Source organism: Trachemys scripta, chromosome 8 (genome assembly GCF_013100865.1).
Source record: "Trachemys scripta elegans isolate TJP31775 chromosome 8, CAS_Tse_1.0, whole genome shotgun sequence".
NCBI lineage: Eukaryota > Metazoa > Chordata > Testudines > Emydidae > Trachemys > Trachemys scripta.
Genome location: NC_048305.1, coordinates 36,300,249 through 36,317,960, shown reverse-complemented (window position 1 = coordinate 36,317,960; position 17,712 = coordinate 36,300,249). Strand labels below are relative to the sequence as shown.

General features: G+C 55.6%; 1 protein-coding gene across 2 annotated transcripts in view; it reads right to left on the bottom strand.

Moving 5' to 3' along the window:
- The window catches only part of SLC4A9 (solute carrier family 4 member 9), a 53,671-nt gene that overhangs the window by 16,745 nt on the left and 19,214 nt on the right, over window positions 1–17,712 (bottom strand). For both annotated transcript variants that reach the window (XM_034779676.1, XM_034779677.1), the window contains exons 12-15: window positions 11,913–11,968; window positions 11,402–11,596; window positions 9,699–9,812; window positions 4,842–5,003 (exon numbers count right to left, since the gene is read on the bottom strand). In XM_034779676.1, the coding sequence (XP_034635567.1) occupies window positions 4,842–5,003; window positions 9,699–9,812; window positions 11,402–11,596; window positions 11,913–11,968 (527 nt within the window). The remainder of the gene's footprint in view (window positions 1–4,841; window positions 5,004–9,698; window positions 9,813–11,401; window positions 11,597–11,912; window positions 11,969–17,712) is intronic.

Here is a 17,712-nt window from a genome sequence, read left to right as displayed (position 1 = left end):
AGTTGATGAGAGCGCCTATGAACTCTATCCTCTGTGAAGGGTTGAGCGATTACTTTTTGTAGTTTACTATCAGGTCCAACTCCCTGAACAGGTCACAATCTATGTTTAGGGCTGTGATAACATCCTGATGAGACCTGCCTTTGATCAGCCAATCATCTAGATATGGATAGACAAGAATGCCTTGTCTCCTTACATCTGCGGCCACCACAACCATGCATTTTGTGAAGACTCTCACTGTTAACGACATGGTATTGATAGTGGTTGTGCCCTACTGTGAAATGTGACCTTTTTATGGGCCAGATGGATCCCGATACAGAAATTTGCATCCTGGAGTTTGAGAACCACAAACCAGTCTTGAGCCAGTAAAAAGCCTGTAAGCAGGTGGTTTCCTTCGAGAGAACCTGGGTTCCTTTCTTGGAAAATAATCAGCAGGTTGTTATTGGAAGTATGTGGGTACTCTCTGTCTGGTCTGAGATTAGAATCTGAAGGGCTTCCACCTCAAGGTGGGAGTATAGACACTGGTGCTGGCTTTAGGAGTCACAGCCTGGCTGATAGGGGCACTGATGACGCAGATTTTGAAGTGAAAGGGCATGACTTGGAGCTGGATGTTCGTTCTGCTGGGTCCAAAGTGCCCCTCCTAGACTGCTCCAGTAGAAAAGGTTTTAGTCTCATGTCTCCTGGGTGTTTCTCCTTCTTGGCAAGAAGGACCGGCAGATAGAGCCACGGTCAGGCATGGTGTGTGTGTAGCGGGGGGACTCTCACCTAAACAAAATAAACAGCAGTTCTGCCTGGCAGGGCCAGGAATGGGACCATCCCAGGACTGGCAGGCTTTGAGTCTGCCATATGAACTAGTAGTGGTGGGGGGGCCAAAACAATAATAGGGGTTAAAAAAAAAAACCAAAAGTTCGAGGAAGAAAAGAATGTCATTCTAAGGGAATGAACCCTAAGTCACTGCACGACAAGTGAGCATGAAGGGGCAGCAGGTTTGGTTCCATCTTGCTGCCATGGGCTGTAAGCAGGAAATGAAGGATGGTGACGGTATTCCGTCAGCTGGCAGGGGATGGGAGCACATGCACAGCACAGGTGCACCCCAACAGCCACTGCTATCCAGACTCCAGGCTCACATGCATGAAGTACATGCACAGTCTAGAACGGAATCCACATGGAGACATCTCCAAAGAACAAACACTATACTCTGACCCGGGAATCACAGGGAACTGAGCTCAGTACTTTTTTCTGCCAAGTTATTCCCGAATCCATTTCTGCTGCCATTCATCTGGCTCTAGGGGGTGAGTCTAGCCTGCGCCATGGCCTCTGGAGGCTTCCTGCCGAATGCAGCAGGGCTTGTTTACTAAGGCCTGCTTGCACCTTGTTCTGGCACTGGCAGCTCATTTCCCTTCTCTTCCCCAAAGCTAAGCTGGCCGTTTCTATCCAGCCTTCAGAAGCAGGCAGGGAAGTCAGACTAACACAACAGCTGCTGCAGGGGTTTGCTCCAGGGAGGAAGGAGACTGGGTATCTTCCTGCTGGTAACTCTTCGGAGATGCCTTCGGAGGGCAGCTGATATGCATCAGGGAGGTGAACAAGCACAGCAAGAGCAATCGGATAAGTCACAATCCCAGCTCCGCCGAGCAAAACCAGGTGCGTTCCCAGGCCCAGTGAACCTGTTTGTCTTAGCACAAGGTCTGATGATTGGAGAAGGCTTCATCCTTGGCTCTGAGTTTGTGCCTGTGCGAGCAGGTTAGGGAAAACCTCAGTACACCTCATGAGAAAAACAAGTGCCAGCAGGGCCCAGCCCTGGGTAAGGCGCCCTGATGGCCAGGGGCCAAGCAACACAGCAGTGTCAGAGAGAAAGCTGGCACTCTCTCAACCAGACAGGTTCCTGCTAGTACGTTCAGCTGGGACGTCAGTGCCTGTGGCAAATGATGCCACAGGATGCTAGGGACAGACAGGCAGCTGAGACAGGGAGACTAGGGGAGGAACACAAAGAAAAGGTCCCTTGCTGGCATTGTCTGAAGGGAGGCAGTGTGACCTAGTGTTTAGATCAGGACACTGGGAGGCAGGAAACTGGGCATTTAGTCCTGACTGATTCACTGTGTAACTCTGGGCAAATGACTAGTCTCTCTGGGGCTCACTTTTCCCAGCTGTAAAATGGAGCTGACAACGCTGACTGGCGTTGGAGAAGCGGGCTGAGATCCTAGCATGAAAGGCTCTGGGGAAGAAGCCCTTGTTTCCCTGGGTGATGGGAGGAGCTGGCCCTTGCTTTGCCAGGGGTCCCAGGGCTCAGAGGGACGTCATGAGGAGAGCACTGTGTTTAGAGGCCTCTGTGGATTTAGGGGCTTTGTCGCGGCCCAAGCTAAGGGCTCGATCTTGGGAAGTGCTGAGTGCCCTCATCTCCCAGTGACTTCAGGGCCAACTGAGGGTACTCAGCACCTTGCCAGAGGCTCTCAGCTCCTCAAAGGATCAGTCCCTGAGTGGCTGAGAGCCTCCACCAGGCAATTAGCAGGGAGAATTCCTGGCTCCCTGCCTTCTGACAAGGGGAGGGGGCAGAAAGTGCCCCCCCCAGTGCATTGATTTTGCATAATACCTTTGTTTTCAAATGTCGCCATGTCCCCAAATGCAGGGACAGGCATGCAGGGCCCAGCACTCCCCAAGGAGAGCCCTTCACCAGCCCACAGACAGCCCACAGTTTGGATTTGGTTTTGCATTAGTCCAGACTCTTCAGGCTGATAGAAATTGGGCTGGGGAACAGCTGCAACATGCCCCTCCCCAGCTCTGCAGGCACCCATCCCCCTTCTTGGGCCTGGCTCGCTGAGGCAGAACTCCATTCAGAGACAGACCTCACTGTGCCCATCACTACACAATACCAGCAAGCTGCATCTCCTGTTAACATGGAGACCTGGCATTATCAGCCTTTCCTGTCTGATCTGCTTTAACCCAGGGGAGGTGACCCCGTGATAATCCAGCCCTTCACACTGCATTGGACACCAATGCTTGGGAGACTAGCCTAGAGCAGGGGCCCTGCACCCAATGCCTCCCCAGCCCTGCCCTCCATGCATTAGGGCAAGATTCCAGATCAGAGCCTGCAGGGAGCCCCACCTAGGGTGTCTGGTTTTCGACCGGAATGCCTGGTTGAAAAGGGATCCTGGCGGCTCCAGACAGCACCACTGACCAGGCCGTTAAAAGTCCAGTTGGCACGGGGCTGGCAGGCTCCCTACTCGGCTCCATGAAGCTCCCCGGAAGTGGTGACATGTCCCTTGGCTCCTAAGCATGGGACAGCCATGGGGGCTCCATGTGCTGCCCCTGCCACGCCCAAGCACCGACTCTGTAGTTCCCATTAGCCGAGAACAGCGGCCAATGGGAGCTGTGGGAGCAGCACCTCCAGGCAGAGGCAGTGCGCAGAGCCATCTGGCCATGCCTCCGCATAGGAGCCGAGGGACATGTCATCGCTTCTGGGGAGCTACCCGAGGTGAGCGCTGCCCGGAGCCTTCACCCTGAAACGCCTCCCATACCCCAACCACCTGCCCCAGCTTGGAGCCCCACCTGCACCCCAAACCCCTCATTCCTCACTCCACCCCAGAGCCCGCACCCCCAGCCAGAGCTCTCACTCCCTCCTGCACCCCAGCCCCCTGCCCCAGCCTAGATCCTCCTCTCACACCCTGAACCCCTCATTTCTCGCCCCACCCCAGAGCCCGCACCCCCAGCCCAGAGTCCATATCCCCTCCCACACCGCAACCCCCTGCCTCAGCCCGGAGCCCCTTCCCACCCTCTGAAGCCCTTGCCCCCCCCCAGCCCGGAGCCCCCTCGTGCACCCGAAACCCCTCATCCGCGGCCCCACCTCAGAGCCCGCACTCCCAGCCAACACCCTTACCCCTTCCTGGACCCCAACCTCCTGCACCAGTCTGGTGAAAATGAGCAAGTGAGGATGGGGGAGAGCGAGCGACAGGGAAGGGGGATGGTGTGAGTAGGACACCAAGCCTCGGAGAAGGGGCTAGAAAAGGGTCAGAGCCTTGGGGCAGGGGTGGGGAAGGGGGCAGGGCAAGGGTGTTTGGGTTTGTGCAATTAGAAAGTTGGCAATCCGAGCCCCGCCCCTCAGAGCCCCTAGAACAGATGGGATTTAACCTACCGGCTGCCAATTTCTGGGCAGACACGACTGTTTCCCTGGAGCCCTGGGATTAAGGAAACCCGCAAGGTGTTGAACAGGGCACAAGCCTATGTGATTCCCTCTAATACAGCTCATCCTCCCATCCCCAGGTCGGCCTTCCCCGCGCCGCCAGCCTCCTGCCAGGCTCGGACCAGCCTGCCCCACACTGCCAGCCTCCTGCCATGCCCGAGATGGCCTGCCTTGCACTGCCAGCCTCCCGCCATGCCCGGGCTGGCCTGCCTTGCACTGCCAGCCTCCCGCCATGCCTGGGCTGGCCTGCACTGCACTGCCAGCCTCCCATGCCAAGCTGCCCCACCCCACCAGCCTCCTGCCATCCCCGGGCTGGCCTGTCCCCATCACCAGCCTCCTGCCATGCCCAAATCCCCAGCACTGCCAATCTCCTGCCATGCCCAGGCCAGCCTGCCCTGCACCACCAGCCACCCACCATCCCCGGGCCAGTCTGCCCTGCACTGCCAGCCTTCCACCATCCCCAGGTTGGCCTGCCCCACACTGCCAGCCTCCCGTCATGCCTTAGCCATCCTGCCCCGCACTGCCAGCCTCCCACTATACCTAGATCCCCAGCACCTCCAGCCTCCCACCATCCCTGGGCCTGTCTGCCCTGCACTGCCAGCCTCCCACTATACCCAGATCCCCACTGCCAGCCTCCTGCCATGCCCCGGATGGCCTGACCCACACTGACCTGGAGCCTGTATTCTTTGCGGTTGAGGATGACAGCGGTGATTTGCTGGTCCATGAAGATGAGGATGATGACCAGAACAGCAGGCACTGCGGAGACCAGGCAAACCCACCAGGGGTTCACTCCCAATGGAAACACGACCCAGCCTCGCTGGGAGTTTGTGGGCTGCATGGGGAGTGCAAGAGGTCAGATTGTACATTACAGGGCTAGCATCCTGCACTGCACTTACTAATGGGCAAAGAGCACTTTGGGCAACAGCCCATTGTGGTGGGCTGGGCAGGTCAGACCAGTGGCCCAGACGGTTCTCCACTAGGTTGTCAGCAATGGCCAACAAAAGATGCTTCAGAGTAAAGGAAACCCTCCCTCCCCTCCCCCTGGCAATTGTACAATTTTGCACCTGGGGGAAAATGCTTCTCCCGACTAACTGGAATGGTGATCTGTGCTCTGCACCATGGCAGTAGCCAGGCCCCAAGAGGCAGTAAGCAAGTCCCAAGCTGAATGCTTGTGAACAGCCCCATCTGCGCTCGCTCCTGGCCATGCTCTAGCTGATTAACATTAACCAACAGCCACTGTTCCCTGTTGTTGTGCAAGGGCATCAGTCCTGCCCCACGAGGTGGGGCCAGTCCTCTGCAGTCACCTGCTCCTGTTGCACGGCACATGAGGAGGGATCCAGGCCATGGTCTCATATTGGTACCAACCCAACATTCAGAAATCGTGAGTCAGACCCACAAAAATTGATTTAAAATCATAAGATTTTTAGAAAATATTAAAAATGGGGGGTCTTTTTCTTTGCCTGCTGGATTTAAAACCTTTGAGTCACATTTTCAAGCTTTTCTCTGCCACCACGAGGGCTAGCAACACTTATTTTTTTAAATTAAAGCTGGGATTATCCTGTATTCACATGACACCAGGAGCTGAGGTTTGAAGAAAAATACTAAATTTGTAATTGTGAGTCCTGGTAACACTAGTTTCATGGCAGCCTTTGTGGGCCTGGTTTTCACATCCCCATGGGCTGTCCGTCTAGTGAAGATGTCTGTCTGGCCATGTGTTCAGGCAAATCCAGATCCATGCAGGTGCCTGCGTCAGTACACATACAAATCAGGCACAAATTTGTGCACACATTTCTACATGTCTCCCTGGGGTCTGAAAACCAGGCCCAGTAGGGCAAATGCAATAGAGCCCTATATCCATGGTAAGAAGGTAGGTATGGAGAATCTAGAAAAAGATGATGAATGCGAAAAGACCCAGTGCTTTAAAAATATGCAGGTAGAAAGAGCAGCTGGGACAGTGGTTAGAGAAGGAGTGTGGGAGGTATCTCCCGTTCTCCATTCCCAGCTCTTCCACTGACAAAATATGATCTTAGGCAAATCGTATAATTCCACAGTGAAAGCATCTCTAAAATGGGCATAATAGGACCTTCTGGCTTCAGGGGTGCTGCATGTGGTTTAATTAAGAAATACCCTTTGAGAGCTATGGAGGGAAGCTGCCAGGGGCCCTAATCATTACAGATGTCCTAATACACCCTGGCCTTCAGCCAAAACATGTCATAGCAGCCATCCTGCTCAGGCCAGGGTGCCTTGCCCTAACCCTCTCAGGCCTGGCATTTCCCCCACATTTGCCAGGTGGCACTTTGTCTCCAGCTTGGAGAACGGGCAAGTGGCTCCCTCATTAACCTGATGCACAATCCGCCTGACAGGGAGCTATGGGCCGCCATGGAGCCTGCACACTAGCTCTGCAGCCTCTGCTAATTCCTTTCCACACCCAGGCCTGGAGGGAGAGGGAACCCAAGCCCAGACTTGAGCTGGTGTCTCCTGCTTTGCTGCGTGCTGTGGCATCATTTGCATGATTACATGACTGTTTAGTTTGGGTCCAGTTGCTAAGCTGAGGTTATTTATAGATCAAGGGATTGGCTGGAGCTTCCCCCCTCCTCCTTCACAAGAACAGCTCCGAAAGGAAGTCACCCTGCAGAGCTGGGCGGGGAGGGCAGTGTCAAGGTAAGGGGCTATAAAATCCCACAGTTCCTGAGTTTTCTGCAGATCCCTCTTGGCCCTGCAATTACAGAGAGTGCTGAAAGGGAAAGAGCTGGATGGAAAACCCAGGGGCCAGATTGATCTCGGGTGTCAGCCCGGAGGACTCAGCAGAGTTACTCCAGGGAGGAATGTGGCCCAATGTGGGGAAAATTCTCCCTGCTCCACAGCATTGCACATTCTGTATTTGTTCCGTACCCCCAGCTCTCAGGAGCCGACTTGAATGTGGGGGAATGCACGAGGTGGGATGCAGCCCCGCACATTCCCATCTGCACGGTTGGGATGGAGGGCTGGAGAGCTGAGGGGTTACGGAGCCCCACGGCTCTGGCTTGCACAAAGAGTTTTGAACAACCAGTGGGGGACTGAGGAGTGGGTCTGCGTGTCACCTTTAGGGGCAGCATGAAGAAGCAGGCCTGGAAAGAGAAGGGTTGCCACAGACTGGCTAGGCGAGGGAAGGAGGGGAAGGGAGAGGTCATAGAAAGCCATTATCATCTGGTGGCCTGTGAGTTAGATGGACTTTTCAGTGCCGTTGTGAGTGGAGAGCTCTCCGTGTCATGACACCACCACTGCAGCTTTCCCTGATTGCCCCCTGGCTGGACTAGCTCAGCAGGCCCAGGATCGGGCAGGTATGGGGCATGCTGGCACCTGGAGGATGCTTGCCCTGCCATTGCCCATTTGTTCCATGGCTAACATAATGAGGTCAGTTCCCAGGGCTGTCAATCTGGCCCCTATTCCTGCATCGCCCAGGTGTAGCTGATGCTGTGACTCAGAAGGTGTGACAGATTTATGTTACCAATTTGCCCGGGGTGTCAGGTGACAAAGGGGGCATTGAGTTCGCAGCCAGGAAAGGTACGGTCTCTCCAAGGGAAGTTCTCAGGTGCCATTTCTTGTTCTCTTCCTTTCTTTGTGACCTCTGTGATGGGCTGGACAATTCTGGAGAGGGTTTCTGGCCTCAGAGCATGGGGCCCTGAGATGGTGGATCCCTTACTACCTACACTCCCAGTCTGCGAGATACCCGTCTGAACCGACCATCTGGAAGGGGAGCTCAAGCAAAGGTCTCCCCTTCCTTTGGAGCTCCTCCTTATGCTCTGAGGGCTGTCTTGGATTCCCAGGCAGTTTGCAAGCTCTGCAGAGGAGTCTCAACAAGCTGTCCAGCCCTGTCGGCATGTTGGCTCCTGAGCTCCAGCTGCTGAGCAGGTTCAAGGGCTCCTTGGTCCTGCTCTAATTCTAGTGCTGAAGGAGATGAGTCAAGACCGTGGGGTAGAGGGAATTAGATGGGCAGGCCTTATAGCAGCAGGTCCCCCAGGGGCCCATCCAAACCCTGGAGCAGAGGGGGCAGGTCCAGAGCAGCACTGAACTGGGCAGCATGGAATCCCTCCCCTTTTTTTTTTTTACAGTGAATGGAGTGGTGCCCTAGATCCACAGAGTGGGGCCAGCAGCTCGGCTGGCATCACACTCACCACCACCTGCAGTCTTGCTAGGGGCCCCACTCTCCATGGCCCATGCAGGATTCTCTGCTGAGGCTGCCGGCAAGGGGGCCTGCTCATGCCAGTTGCAATGGAGGAGTTTGTAGGGTGGATGGCTCACTAGATGCTGGACTGAGGGACTCAGCTCATGTCAGGATCAGATCACCATGATCAGAGGGTAACAGCTTCCAGCTTCTCCAATTCCAGCTGGGTGCGAAGCTGTGAGGCAGTATGAAGGGGAATGCCTTGTATTTCATTACCCGTCACCTGAGCCCAGGGCTGGCCCAAGGCTGGGGGCCCATTGTAACAATGCCTGGAGACCAGAGATGAGAGATTTGGAGTGTGGCTCTGACTGGCAGGCAGGGTTACGAGTGAGGGGCGACATGGGACCCCAGGCAGCTGCATCACTCATCTTTGCCTGTGGGCACCAGTGCCTAAGCCATCCAGTCTCCAGACAACATGAGCCCTGCAGCACTTCCAGCACCTGGGGTTGAGCAGCGGCAGGAATGATGTGTCCTTTGCAGCAAGAACAGGTCAACCCAAAGCGAAGTAGGACTAATTAACTGCTCACTGGGTCTATGGACAGACTACTGAGCAGCTTTGCTGGGCACATACCTGTGGATCCCCAGCGTCAGCCTTGGGGCTGTGATCCAGGCAGGGCCGGCGCAACCCATTAGGCGACCTAGGCGGTCGCCTAGGGCACTGCGATTTGGGGGGCGGCAACTGCGGCGGTATTTTGGCGGCGGGACCTTCCGCCGCCTCTGTGGGGGGGCGGCATTTCGGGGCGGGACCTTCCGCCACCTAGGGCGGCGGAAAAGCTAGCGGCGCTCCTGGAATATGCTCTCCAGTTCTGGCCCAGAGAGAAACGTGGAGGGCTCCTCACAGGAGTAAGGGCTCGCAAATCTCGCCCACCCGAGGGATGAAAGGCAACATCATGGGAACCCAAGGGCTGCATCTGATCTGCGTGGAGCAGAGCAGAGTGCAGCCATCCCCACTGTCAATGTGGGGGGTGAGGCCTTTAGAAAATGCAGTTCCCAGTTTGCAATGCAGGCTGGCCACTGGGACCTGGATGTCCCGTTGCATGCTGGGACCTGCCATCCGCTACACCCCTGAACTGGCAGTAAAGATGCACACAGACAGCCCTGTCTACATGGGCTCTGCAAAAAGCCTCTATACCTGATGCATAGTTTGCATCAGAATCTAACGTGGGTGCCCCATGCACAGTTCCTTCCCCCCAAATCCATTATCACTGCCTATATACGTCATCCCAGCTCCCCACATTCCATCGCTTCTTCCCAAGCATCCGTGAGCCCCACTTCCCAGCAATTTCTCTGTTTTCCCCCACTCATTACCCAGTCAGTTCTCACCTTGAACTCACTGGGGACGATGAGCTTGGGGGTCTCTAGCCCCAGAATGGCATCAATCCCGCAGAAGATGAGGATGGCCAGGATGATGGAGAAGTCGCTCACTAGCTTCCTCAGCTAAGGGAGCAAAGAAAGCCATTGGGAGGGAGTTATCAGACACCCCCAGGTAGGGCGATCAGACCTCTCAATATTACAGGGACTGTCCTGCTGGTAGGGTCTTTGTCTTATATATACAACTACAGCCCTCCATCCCCAGGGAAAAAGGTTTGTCCCACTTGCTATCTGGGACCTGGTCTGGGCCATGCTGTGCTTTATGCATGCTTAGTTGTTGCGTGCTCGGGGTGGGGCGGGGCGGGGCGGGGGAATCTGCACATCCCAGAGATACCCCTGGCCCTGTCCTCCAGAAACACTCCACAGTGAAAAGCAAGAGACATCACACAATGAAGCTAGCACTTACTCATGCTCTCATAAGAGATCTTGGTAACCCCCTGCACTGGGATGGAGGGAATGCGGGAGATGAGGTAATAAGTGTTTTGAATGTCCCCTGCTGCTAGTTCTAATGGCACTTTAGAGACTAACATAAATTTGTTAGTCTCTAAGGTGCCACAAGGACTCCTGTTTTTTTTTTGCTGATACAGACTAACATGGCTACCCCTGAAACCTAGTTCTAATGATAGTACTTGGCAGCGTAGGACAAACTGCTGGGCTATGACCCTGCAGAAGGCTCACTAGGAAGCTGGGGGAGGTTATTTATGGAGAGTGTGGAATAAAGTCTGGTGGATCGTGAGTAGCAAGGCCCAGGCTCTCTGCCTTTCCTTATAAAGCCAGTCTCCCACGTGTGCCCAGTATAGCCCACCACCAGGGGAAGCCGCTAGCTTTGATTAAGGGTGAATAATTCTGGTGGATGCACTAAATTGCTCTTGGACAGGATGAAGGTGAAGCTGAGGCCCCAACCCCAAAGAGGAACCCAGGAAGGTTAAATAGCACTTCTTTCTTGTCTGGTGGGAGCTGGGAAGCCCAGTGTTACTGAGGCGGGCTCCCCAACTGTTCTTTGGGGTGGTATTGACCCCACTCAGAATTGGAGCCCTGAGTTCTATTCCCAGTCCCCCGCTGTGGGCTTGGCTGACATTTTCAAAAGGGGCCACTGATTTTGGGTGCTTCCTTTGCTAGGTGTCCTGCCTGAAACCACCAGCAGTGTCCTGTTGGGCGCCCGCAGGCAGTAAGCACATTTGGGAATGTTGGCCTCAGTCTCTCCGAGCCTCAGTTTCCCAGTCTGTAAAATGGGGATAATGCCGCTTACCCCCTTGGTGCCACCACTCTGAGACCTATTGGGGGAGGCCCTGTATGTGTGTTGGGGTGAGATACACGCGACCAGGAGAGAGCACAGCACTCAGCAGGTCACCAGTGCCGCCTCTGTGAGCTGCAGGGTGTCGGATGTTGCTAGGCTGAGCAACACTTGGAGATTTTTATAACTTTCTAAAGCAATGCTCCTGATTTTCAAGGTTATTTCTGGGGCTCTCCTGCCATGGCTGGCTGGTAGCAGCTGTATTGCATGTGCTGAGATGCTTACACTCAGCAGGGGGAGCAGGAGCTCTCTGCACAAAGCCATCTAAATGTACAGAGCCTTGCACAGGAAGAGACAGCTGCACCCTCCTCACAATGCCCTCGGTGCTTGCAGAGCAGGGGAGGGGATGAGAAACACTCACGGCTGTGGGGAAATAGCGGCTGGTTTTAAAGCTCTTGAGCGTCATGGAGCAGAGGAACGTCCCCAAGAAGAGGATGAAGGCCATGAAGGTGATGTCAGGCACGTAGTTACAGCTGTTCCCCACCAGGTGGCCTCCCACTCGCAAACACTCTGTCCGAGTCAGCAGGGACCAGTTTGCAGCCTCCAGACCCCGCTGCTGTGGGGATAGAGGGAGACATTTCAGAGGCAGAGGAGAGCCAGCCGGCTGGACAAGAAGAAAACCCCACAGGCCAAAGAGAAGGGATCAGAGGAGTCCATGCAAGGAACAGGGTCCCCCATGCAGAGCCCCTAGGTAAAAGGCCTGGCCCAGCACCATCACTTTACTGCCTAGTCGCTGAGACAGTCTGGTCCTGGGAGGGATCCAATGATGCCAGCAGTGCCCCAGGAGCACAGGGAGCCCCGCCCCAGAACAAGCCTGCCAGGACCTCAGCATCTCCTCGCTCACCCCAGCGGCTGGAGAGAATGGTCCTTACCATCCCAGCACTGCCAGGGGGTGGGAGCAGCATCTCAGTCAGCATGGAGACGTTGCCTGCAAGAGATGAACTATCAGACATTTCTCTCCCCGTCCCCAAACCATGGCGCCCAGCCAGCATCTTCCTGAGTGTTCGCAGGGGATCTCAGAGGGCTCCGGCCTGGGGCTGGTGTGAGACAGTGGAGCTGGTCCCCAGTCATTAGTGCAGGGGATGGGGGCGTGGACTATGCTGGATGTCAGCTATCAGCAAGGCTCCTCCCCCTGGGCCGAGGGCTAGCGGGCTGTGGTCGGATCAGCAGGCTTTGTCTCCTAGGGATGGTGCTAACTGAGACTCAGCCGCATGGGCAGCACATATAAGAGGCCAGGGGAGGCTAAGCCATGTGGGGGGAAATGCTGCGGATGTGGCATGGGTCACCCCTCTCAAGGCATGCCGGCCTGCCACCACCTTTGGAGTGCCCGAAGCGAAGCTCCATAGAAGTGGTGGCCACCGGTGCCCGGACCGTGGCCCCGCCCATGCTCTGCTCCGCCTCTTCCCCTGAGGCTCCCCTTCACCGCTTGCTCTTCTGCCCCCTCATCTCCTGTCGCTTGCCTAAGGCAGGAAAAGGTGATGGGGGCATGGCCCCATGGCCTGCCCTGTTCCAGGAAGGAGGTGGAGTGGAGCGAGTATAGAATGGGGGACCTTGGGGGAGGTGGCAGAGAAGAGTGAGCAGCAGGCGGGTGAGGTCTTGGGGGAAGAGGCAGAGAGAAGTGAGCGGCGGAGCCTCGGGGAAGGAGGCGGAGAGGAGCAAGCAGCGGGTGGGGCCTCAGGGGAAGAGGCCGAGCGGGGGCAGGGCCACAGGGGCCAGGCACTGGTGTCCCCCGACTTCTAGGGAGCTTCTGGCACTCGCGTGTGAGCCTCCCCAAACAGAAGACTCTCACGCCGCTATACTAGGCATGCTAGGCACAGAAGCGGCCAAAGCAGGGGCCGTGCATCCCTCTAGACCCAGAACTGTCCCTGGGAGGACCCCCCCACACACACACATGCTCGTATGGCACTAGAGCAGTGGTTTTCAAACTTTTTCTTCTGGCGACCCAGTTGAAGAAAATTGTTGATGCCCGTGACCCAATCAAGCTGGGGATGAGGGGTTTGGGGTGTGGGAGGGGCTCAGGGCTGGGGCAGAGGATTGGGATGCAGGGGTGAGGGCTGTGGGGTGGGGCCAGGGATGAGGGGTTTGGGGTGCAGGAAGGGGCTCCGGGTTTGGGGGGCTCAGGGCTGGCACAGGGGATTGGGGCATGGGCTTACCTCAGGCAGCTCCCGGTCAGTGGCGTAGTGGGGGGGCTAAGGCAGGTTTCCTGCCTGTCCTGGCATCGTGGACCACACTGCGCCCTGGAAGCGGCCAGCAGCAGGTCAAGCTCCTAGGCGGAGGCATGTAAGCAGCTCCGCAAGGCTCTCACCCACAGGCACTGCCCCTCCACCCCCAGCTCCCATTGACCAGGAACCGGCCAATGGCAGTATGGAGCCGGTGACTGGGGTGGGGGCAGCGTGCGGAGCCCCGTGGCCCCCCCCCGCGTAGGAGCTGAACCTGCTGCTGGCTGCTTCCAGGGTGCAGCGCGGTGTCAGAACAGCAGGGCTGCCCAGAGGATTCAGGGGGCCTGGGGCAAAATGGGGGAATGGACATAAAAAAAGGCGCCTCCTGCTGCGGCGCTTGTACTCACTGGGCAGCGCTCCGAGTCTGCAGCGGCGGCAGCGGTGGGTCCTTCACTCGCTCTGCGTCTTCGGCAGCACTGAAGGACCCGCCGCTGAAGTGCCACCGAAGACCCGGACCGCCACCAGGTGAGTAGCCAGGGAAGGGATCCTTGGCCAGGGCTCGCGAGGCCCCTGCGGGGCCCGGGGCCTGGGGCAAATTGCCCCACTTGCCCCCCTCTCTGGGCAGCCCTGCAGAACAGGTAGGGACTAGCCTGCCTTAGCTGGGCAGCATCGCCGACGGGACTTTTAACGGCCCAGTCGGCGGTGCTGACCGGAGCCACTATGACCCAGTGCCTTCCATTCTGCAACCCAGTACTGGGTCGTCACCCATAGTTTGAAAACCACTGCACTAGAGGACCCAGGCGGTGCCTTTCCTACTGCCCACCACGAGACCTTGGGGGAGAACTGCAGGGAGCTACCGCAGCCAGAGACTCCAGCCAGCTGGGGAAGGACCCCTGGACAGTCCAAGCAAAACTTGAATTTTCTCTCTAGCCTGTACTGACTGGCTGTTTGATCCAGGCTCCCCCTCCGCCCCAGGTGGTGCAGCTACATTGGAGCCGGGGGTGTCATTTCTTGCAGATAAACCCTCACTAGCGCTGATGGCTAGCACCTAAAAACAGAAGGGTAGCCGCGATGGTGCAAACAGCACAATCCTGTCCAAGACCCCTGTATGTCCTCTGGGTGGCTAGTGCCTCCTGCCACAGCTACGCTACTGTTCTTAGTGCGCTAGCTAGATCAGAGCTAGTGCTGGTGTGCCTACCTCCACTGGAAATCATACCACCAGCTCCAGTGTAGACACACCCACAGTCATTTCCACTCAGGTCCCCTCCACACCTGCCCCTCCTCCTCTGCCTTCCCCCCCCTTCCCCCGCCCTCACCCTTTTCTTTCCATTTAGCTCATCCCACCTATGGAAACCCACAAAATGTATAGTGGCACTAACAGGATGTTTGCCTCTATTACCTCGGTCCCCCTGTTGGTGTGTTCTACCCCTTCCTGGCTTTTGGGAGCTGTTGGGGGGCATCTGCCCCCAGGGATTGTGCTAGAACAGTGCTTCCCAAACTGTGCCCCACAGAACATTGCTTGTGGCCTGCATGTACAGCACATGGAGCTGTCTCCATCTTCTCGTTTCCAGTGGCTTCTCTTGGTGTCCCCTGATTGGAGGTGGGGCTGGTAGTAGCACTGCCTAGAGGTAAGGTTGCCTGACACTTCCTGTTATAAGACCTGGTTTTCAGCTGCTCTAAAGTCGGGCTTTAACGGATCAGGCTGAAATGTTTCATGCCAGGCACCTGCCTCAGGCTGACGATTGTTGGAAGGGTTCAGCTAAAATGCTCCAGCCATATCTGAGAACGAAGTCGGGGGAAACGCTTTTTTTTGCCCATATTAAAAATTCTTCAAACTGTTTCCTTGAGAAGCTCTCTGCTTTGGAGCAGGGACTTGAAATGTGGCAGGGAGGGTCGCCCTGGTGTCAGAAACGTGTGTGTTTTACCAGCCACCCAAAGTTAGCCAAGTTCTGTAAGTCTTGGGAAAATCACAGTTCACACACGCTCAGGAAAGGTTTCCTAGAGTCTGGTACCCAAATTCTCAAAGGATTCCAACTGCACTGAGCATGCTCCATCCCCACTCAGTTCATATGTGCTGACCAGATTGCACATGCTCTGTCCCCCGAGAGCGACTGAACATGTAATGCTGTCTCTCCTGTGTGCTTGGTGCGCCTCCTGCTGGAGTACAGATGAGAAGAAACCTGCCTGACTTGAATGCGGAGGAGCAGAGTGGAGGAAGGAGGGATAAGAGTAGAGGAGGGACAGGGAAGAGTCAAGAGCCAGATCTCAGAAGTGAGCCCAACTCAAAGAACTAAAAGAACAATAAATTAACCAGGGAAAAGGTTACAAATCAAAAGCAGCTCCAGGTTTCTAATCAGAAACTTCCCACTAGCAGATTCTCACCACAGTGAAATCCAGAAATCAAAGCAGAGCCGTACAAAACTTGCAGCTCGCTGATCCCAAACTGGGAGAAGACAGTAGGAGACCCCACGTGCAGTGAAAACCCAGAGATGATTGATTGTGCAACCAACCTGACAGAGGAGAGACCGAAAATTAGAGATGTTTATGCCCCACACCTCCTGATTGCGAAGCCTGTCAGAGTGGCTGCCTCACACCATCCACTAGCAAAGGACTTTCATCGAGATGTGGAGGAGGTAAAAAACTGCCTGACTATGGGACTAAGCGAAGAGGCATGGAGAACATCCCAGCTGCGCACCATGAGGTCTTCCCTTCAGCACAAAGCCCAGCTGTGAAGAGGGCGATGCGGTCAGTGCTGCGCCAGAGTGGAAGAGGAGGCTGGCCTGTCTTCCCAGGAGACGCTCAGTAGCTCAGCGCAGTGGGAGCAAAGTAGCTGGGTGCCCAGGCTCATGTCACAGACGCACCCAAGGGCAAGGAAATCCCTGCATCCAGAGACCATGAGAATTTGTCCCGTTGCTGAGAGCTACAATGGTGGAGCTGGCTCTTCCCGGATCCTGAGATTTCCCTGGGGCTGGCATGTGGCCATGTGGGGTCTGGGTTATTCTATAGCTCGACTGAGAAGCCGGACAAACAATAGAGTGAAGGGTTATGAAGAAAATAGCCGTGATCTCTCCCCGCTCTGGTTCGGGGGAGAAGAGGGTTTGAGTCTTTGGGAGTTTGCTGTCAGACAGGTCCTGCTACGAGTGTTTCTAGGAGTTTGGCTGGGAAGAGATGGTGCAGGGAGAGCAGGGGGTCCCATAGAATTGGGGTTGAGGAGTTGGGGAATGGACCGAGACTGCTAGTGTTTTGCTGAGCCCCTGCCTCTCACGGCCACAGCGGACAATTCTCCTCTCCCGCCTTGGAACAGGAACATCCACCCTGCAGAGAGCTGTGTTCTCCCCCAAAGAGCTGGCAGGCCGAAACCGGGGAGCATGGAGGGGATGGACCCAAAGGAAGTCCGAGTCCATGGGAGACACTGGGCAGATCAATGCAACAGGGAGAGAGAAATTAGCAGTAGCAGAAAACAAGCCCAGCACAGTTCTGATCGGAGTCAGGATCTATCACTGAATTGACTCCCCCTCACACTCCCTGCTCTCAGTGCACGGGAGACTACCACTGGACTGGGGGGAGGGGCTGGAGTTCAGTGTTTCCATGAGGGTCCCCGCGGGGGACAGACAACTGAGCTCTCTGGCTGAGTTCACACCCAGGCTGAGATGCCTCCTGCATGCAGATGGGACCCTGGCATTGGGGCCTGTAACACTTTAGTTACTGATATGGACTCTCCCCCTTAACTCTGTCTGAGCACCCAACCTTGTATCTGGGGCCTAAAAATACAGCAGGATGTGACTCATGACAATGCAGCATGGCTCTCTGTCACCCTCTAGTGGTGAGGCCATGTAAGTGCTGCAGGAGCATCCTCACAAGTACATTCCTCATATCCCTTTCCATGTGGACATGTGCTGTCAGTTTGCTACACAGACATTATATAGCAGGGAGGTGTCAATGGGACAATTGCTCCAGTCACATATGGGCCACAGTGAAGGTCTCGCCCTCTAGGGACCTTGTTATTCTTGGCAGGGCTGGATACACAAAGAGGGCGGCTCTGTTAATGAGGGGAGGCCCTGTACTACTATCACCTTTCTGGTAATAACCTGACTCCCAGAGGATAGGGGTTTTCAGGAGTTAATCAAGAGCCCTGAGGGGCTGACTGACCCATCACTAGAGTCACAGTTGCTGGAAAGCAGGTTCATCCGAACTATTTGGTGATTCCCTGGCCCTGGCTCCTACAGTCTCCGAACTCAGGACTGGTTCACACCAGAACAAGAGCCATATTCTTCGGGGAATTCTCTGCAATCAGTATTTCACCCAACTCAGTTTAACCCATGTCAAGGTGTGGGTCTGCTCTGGAAAGTGACAGTCCCATGTGTACTGAGCCTCACTGAAACCACATCCCATTTACTGAGTTCACACGTAAAGAAATTCTGTCCCTAACTGAGAGCCCTGCACACTCCTCCTGGGATCGGAGAGTCAAGCTGGGTTTCGTCCTTCTCATACACCATTGTCAGTTGTAAAAATC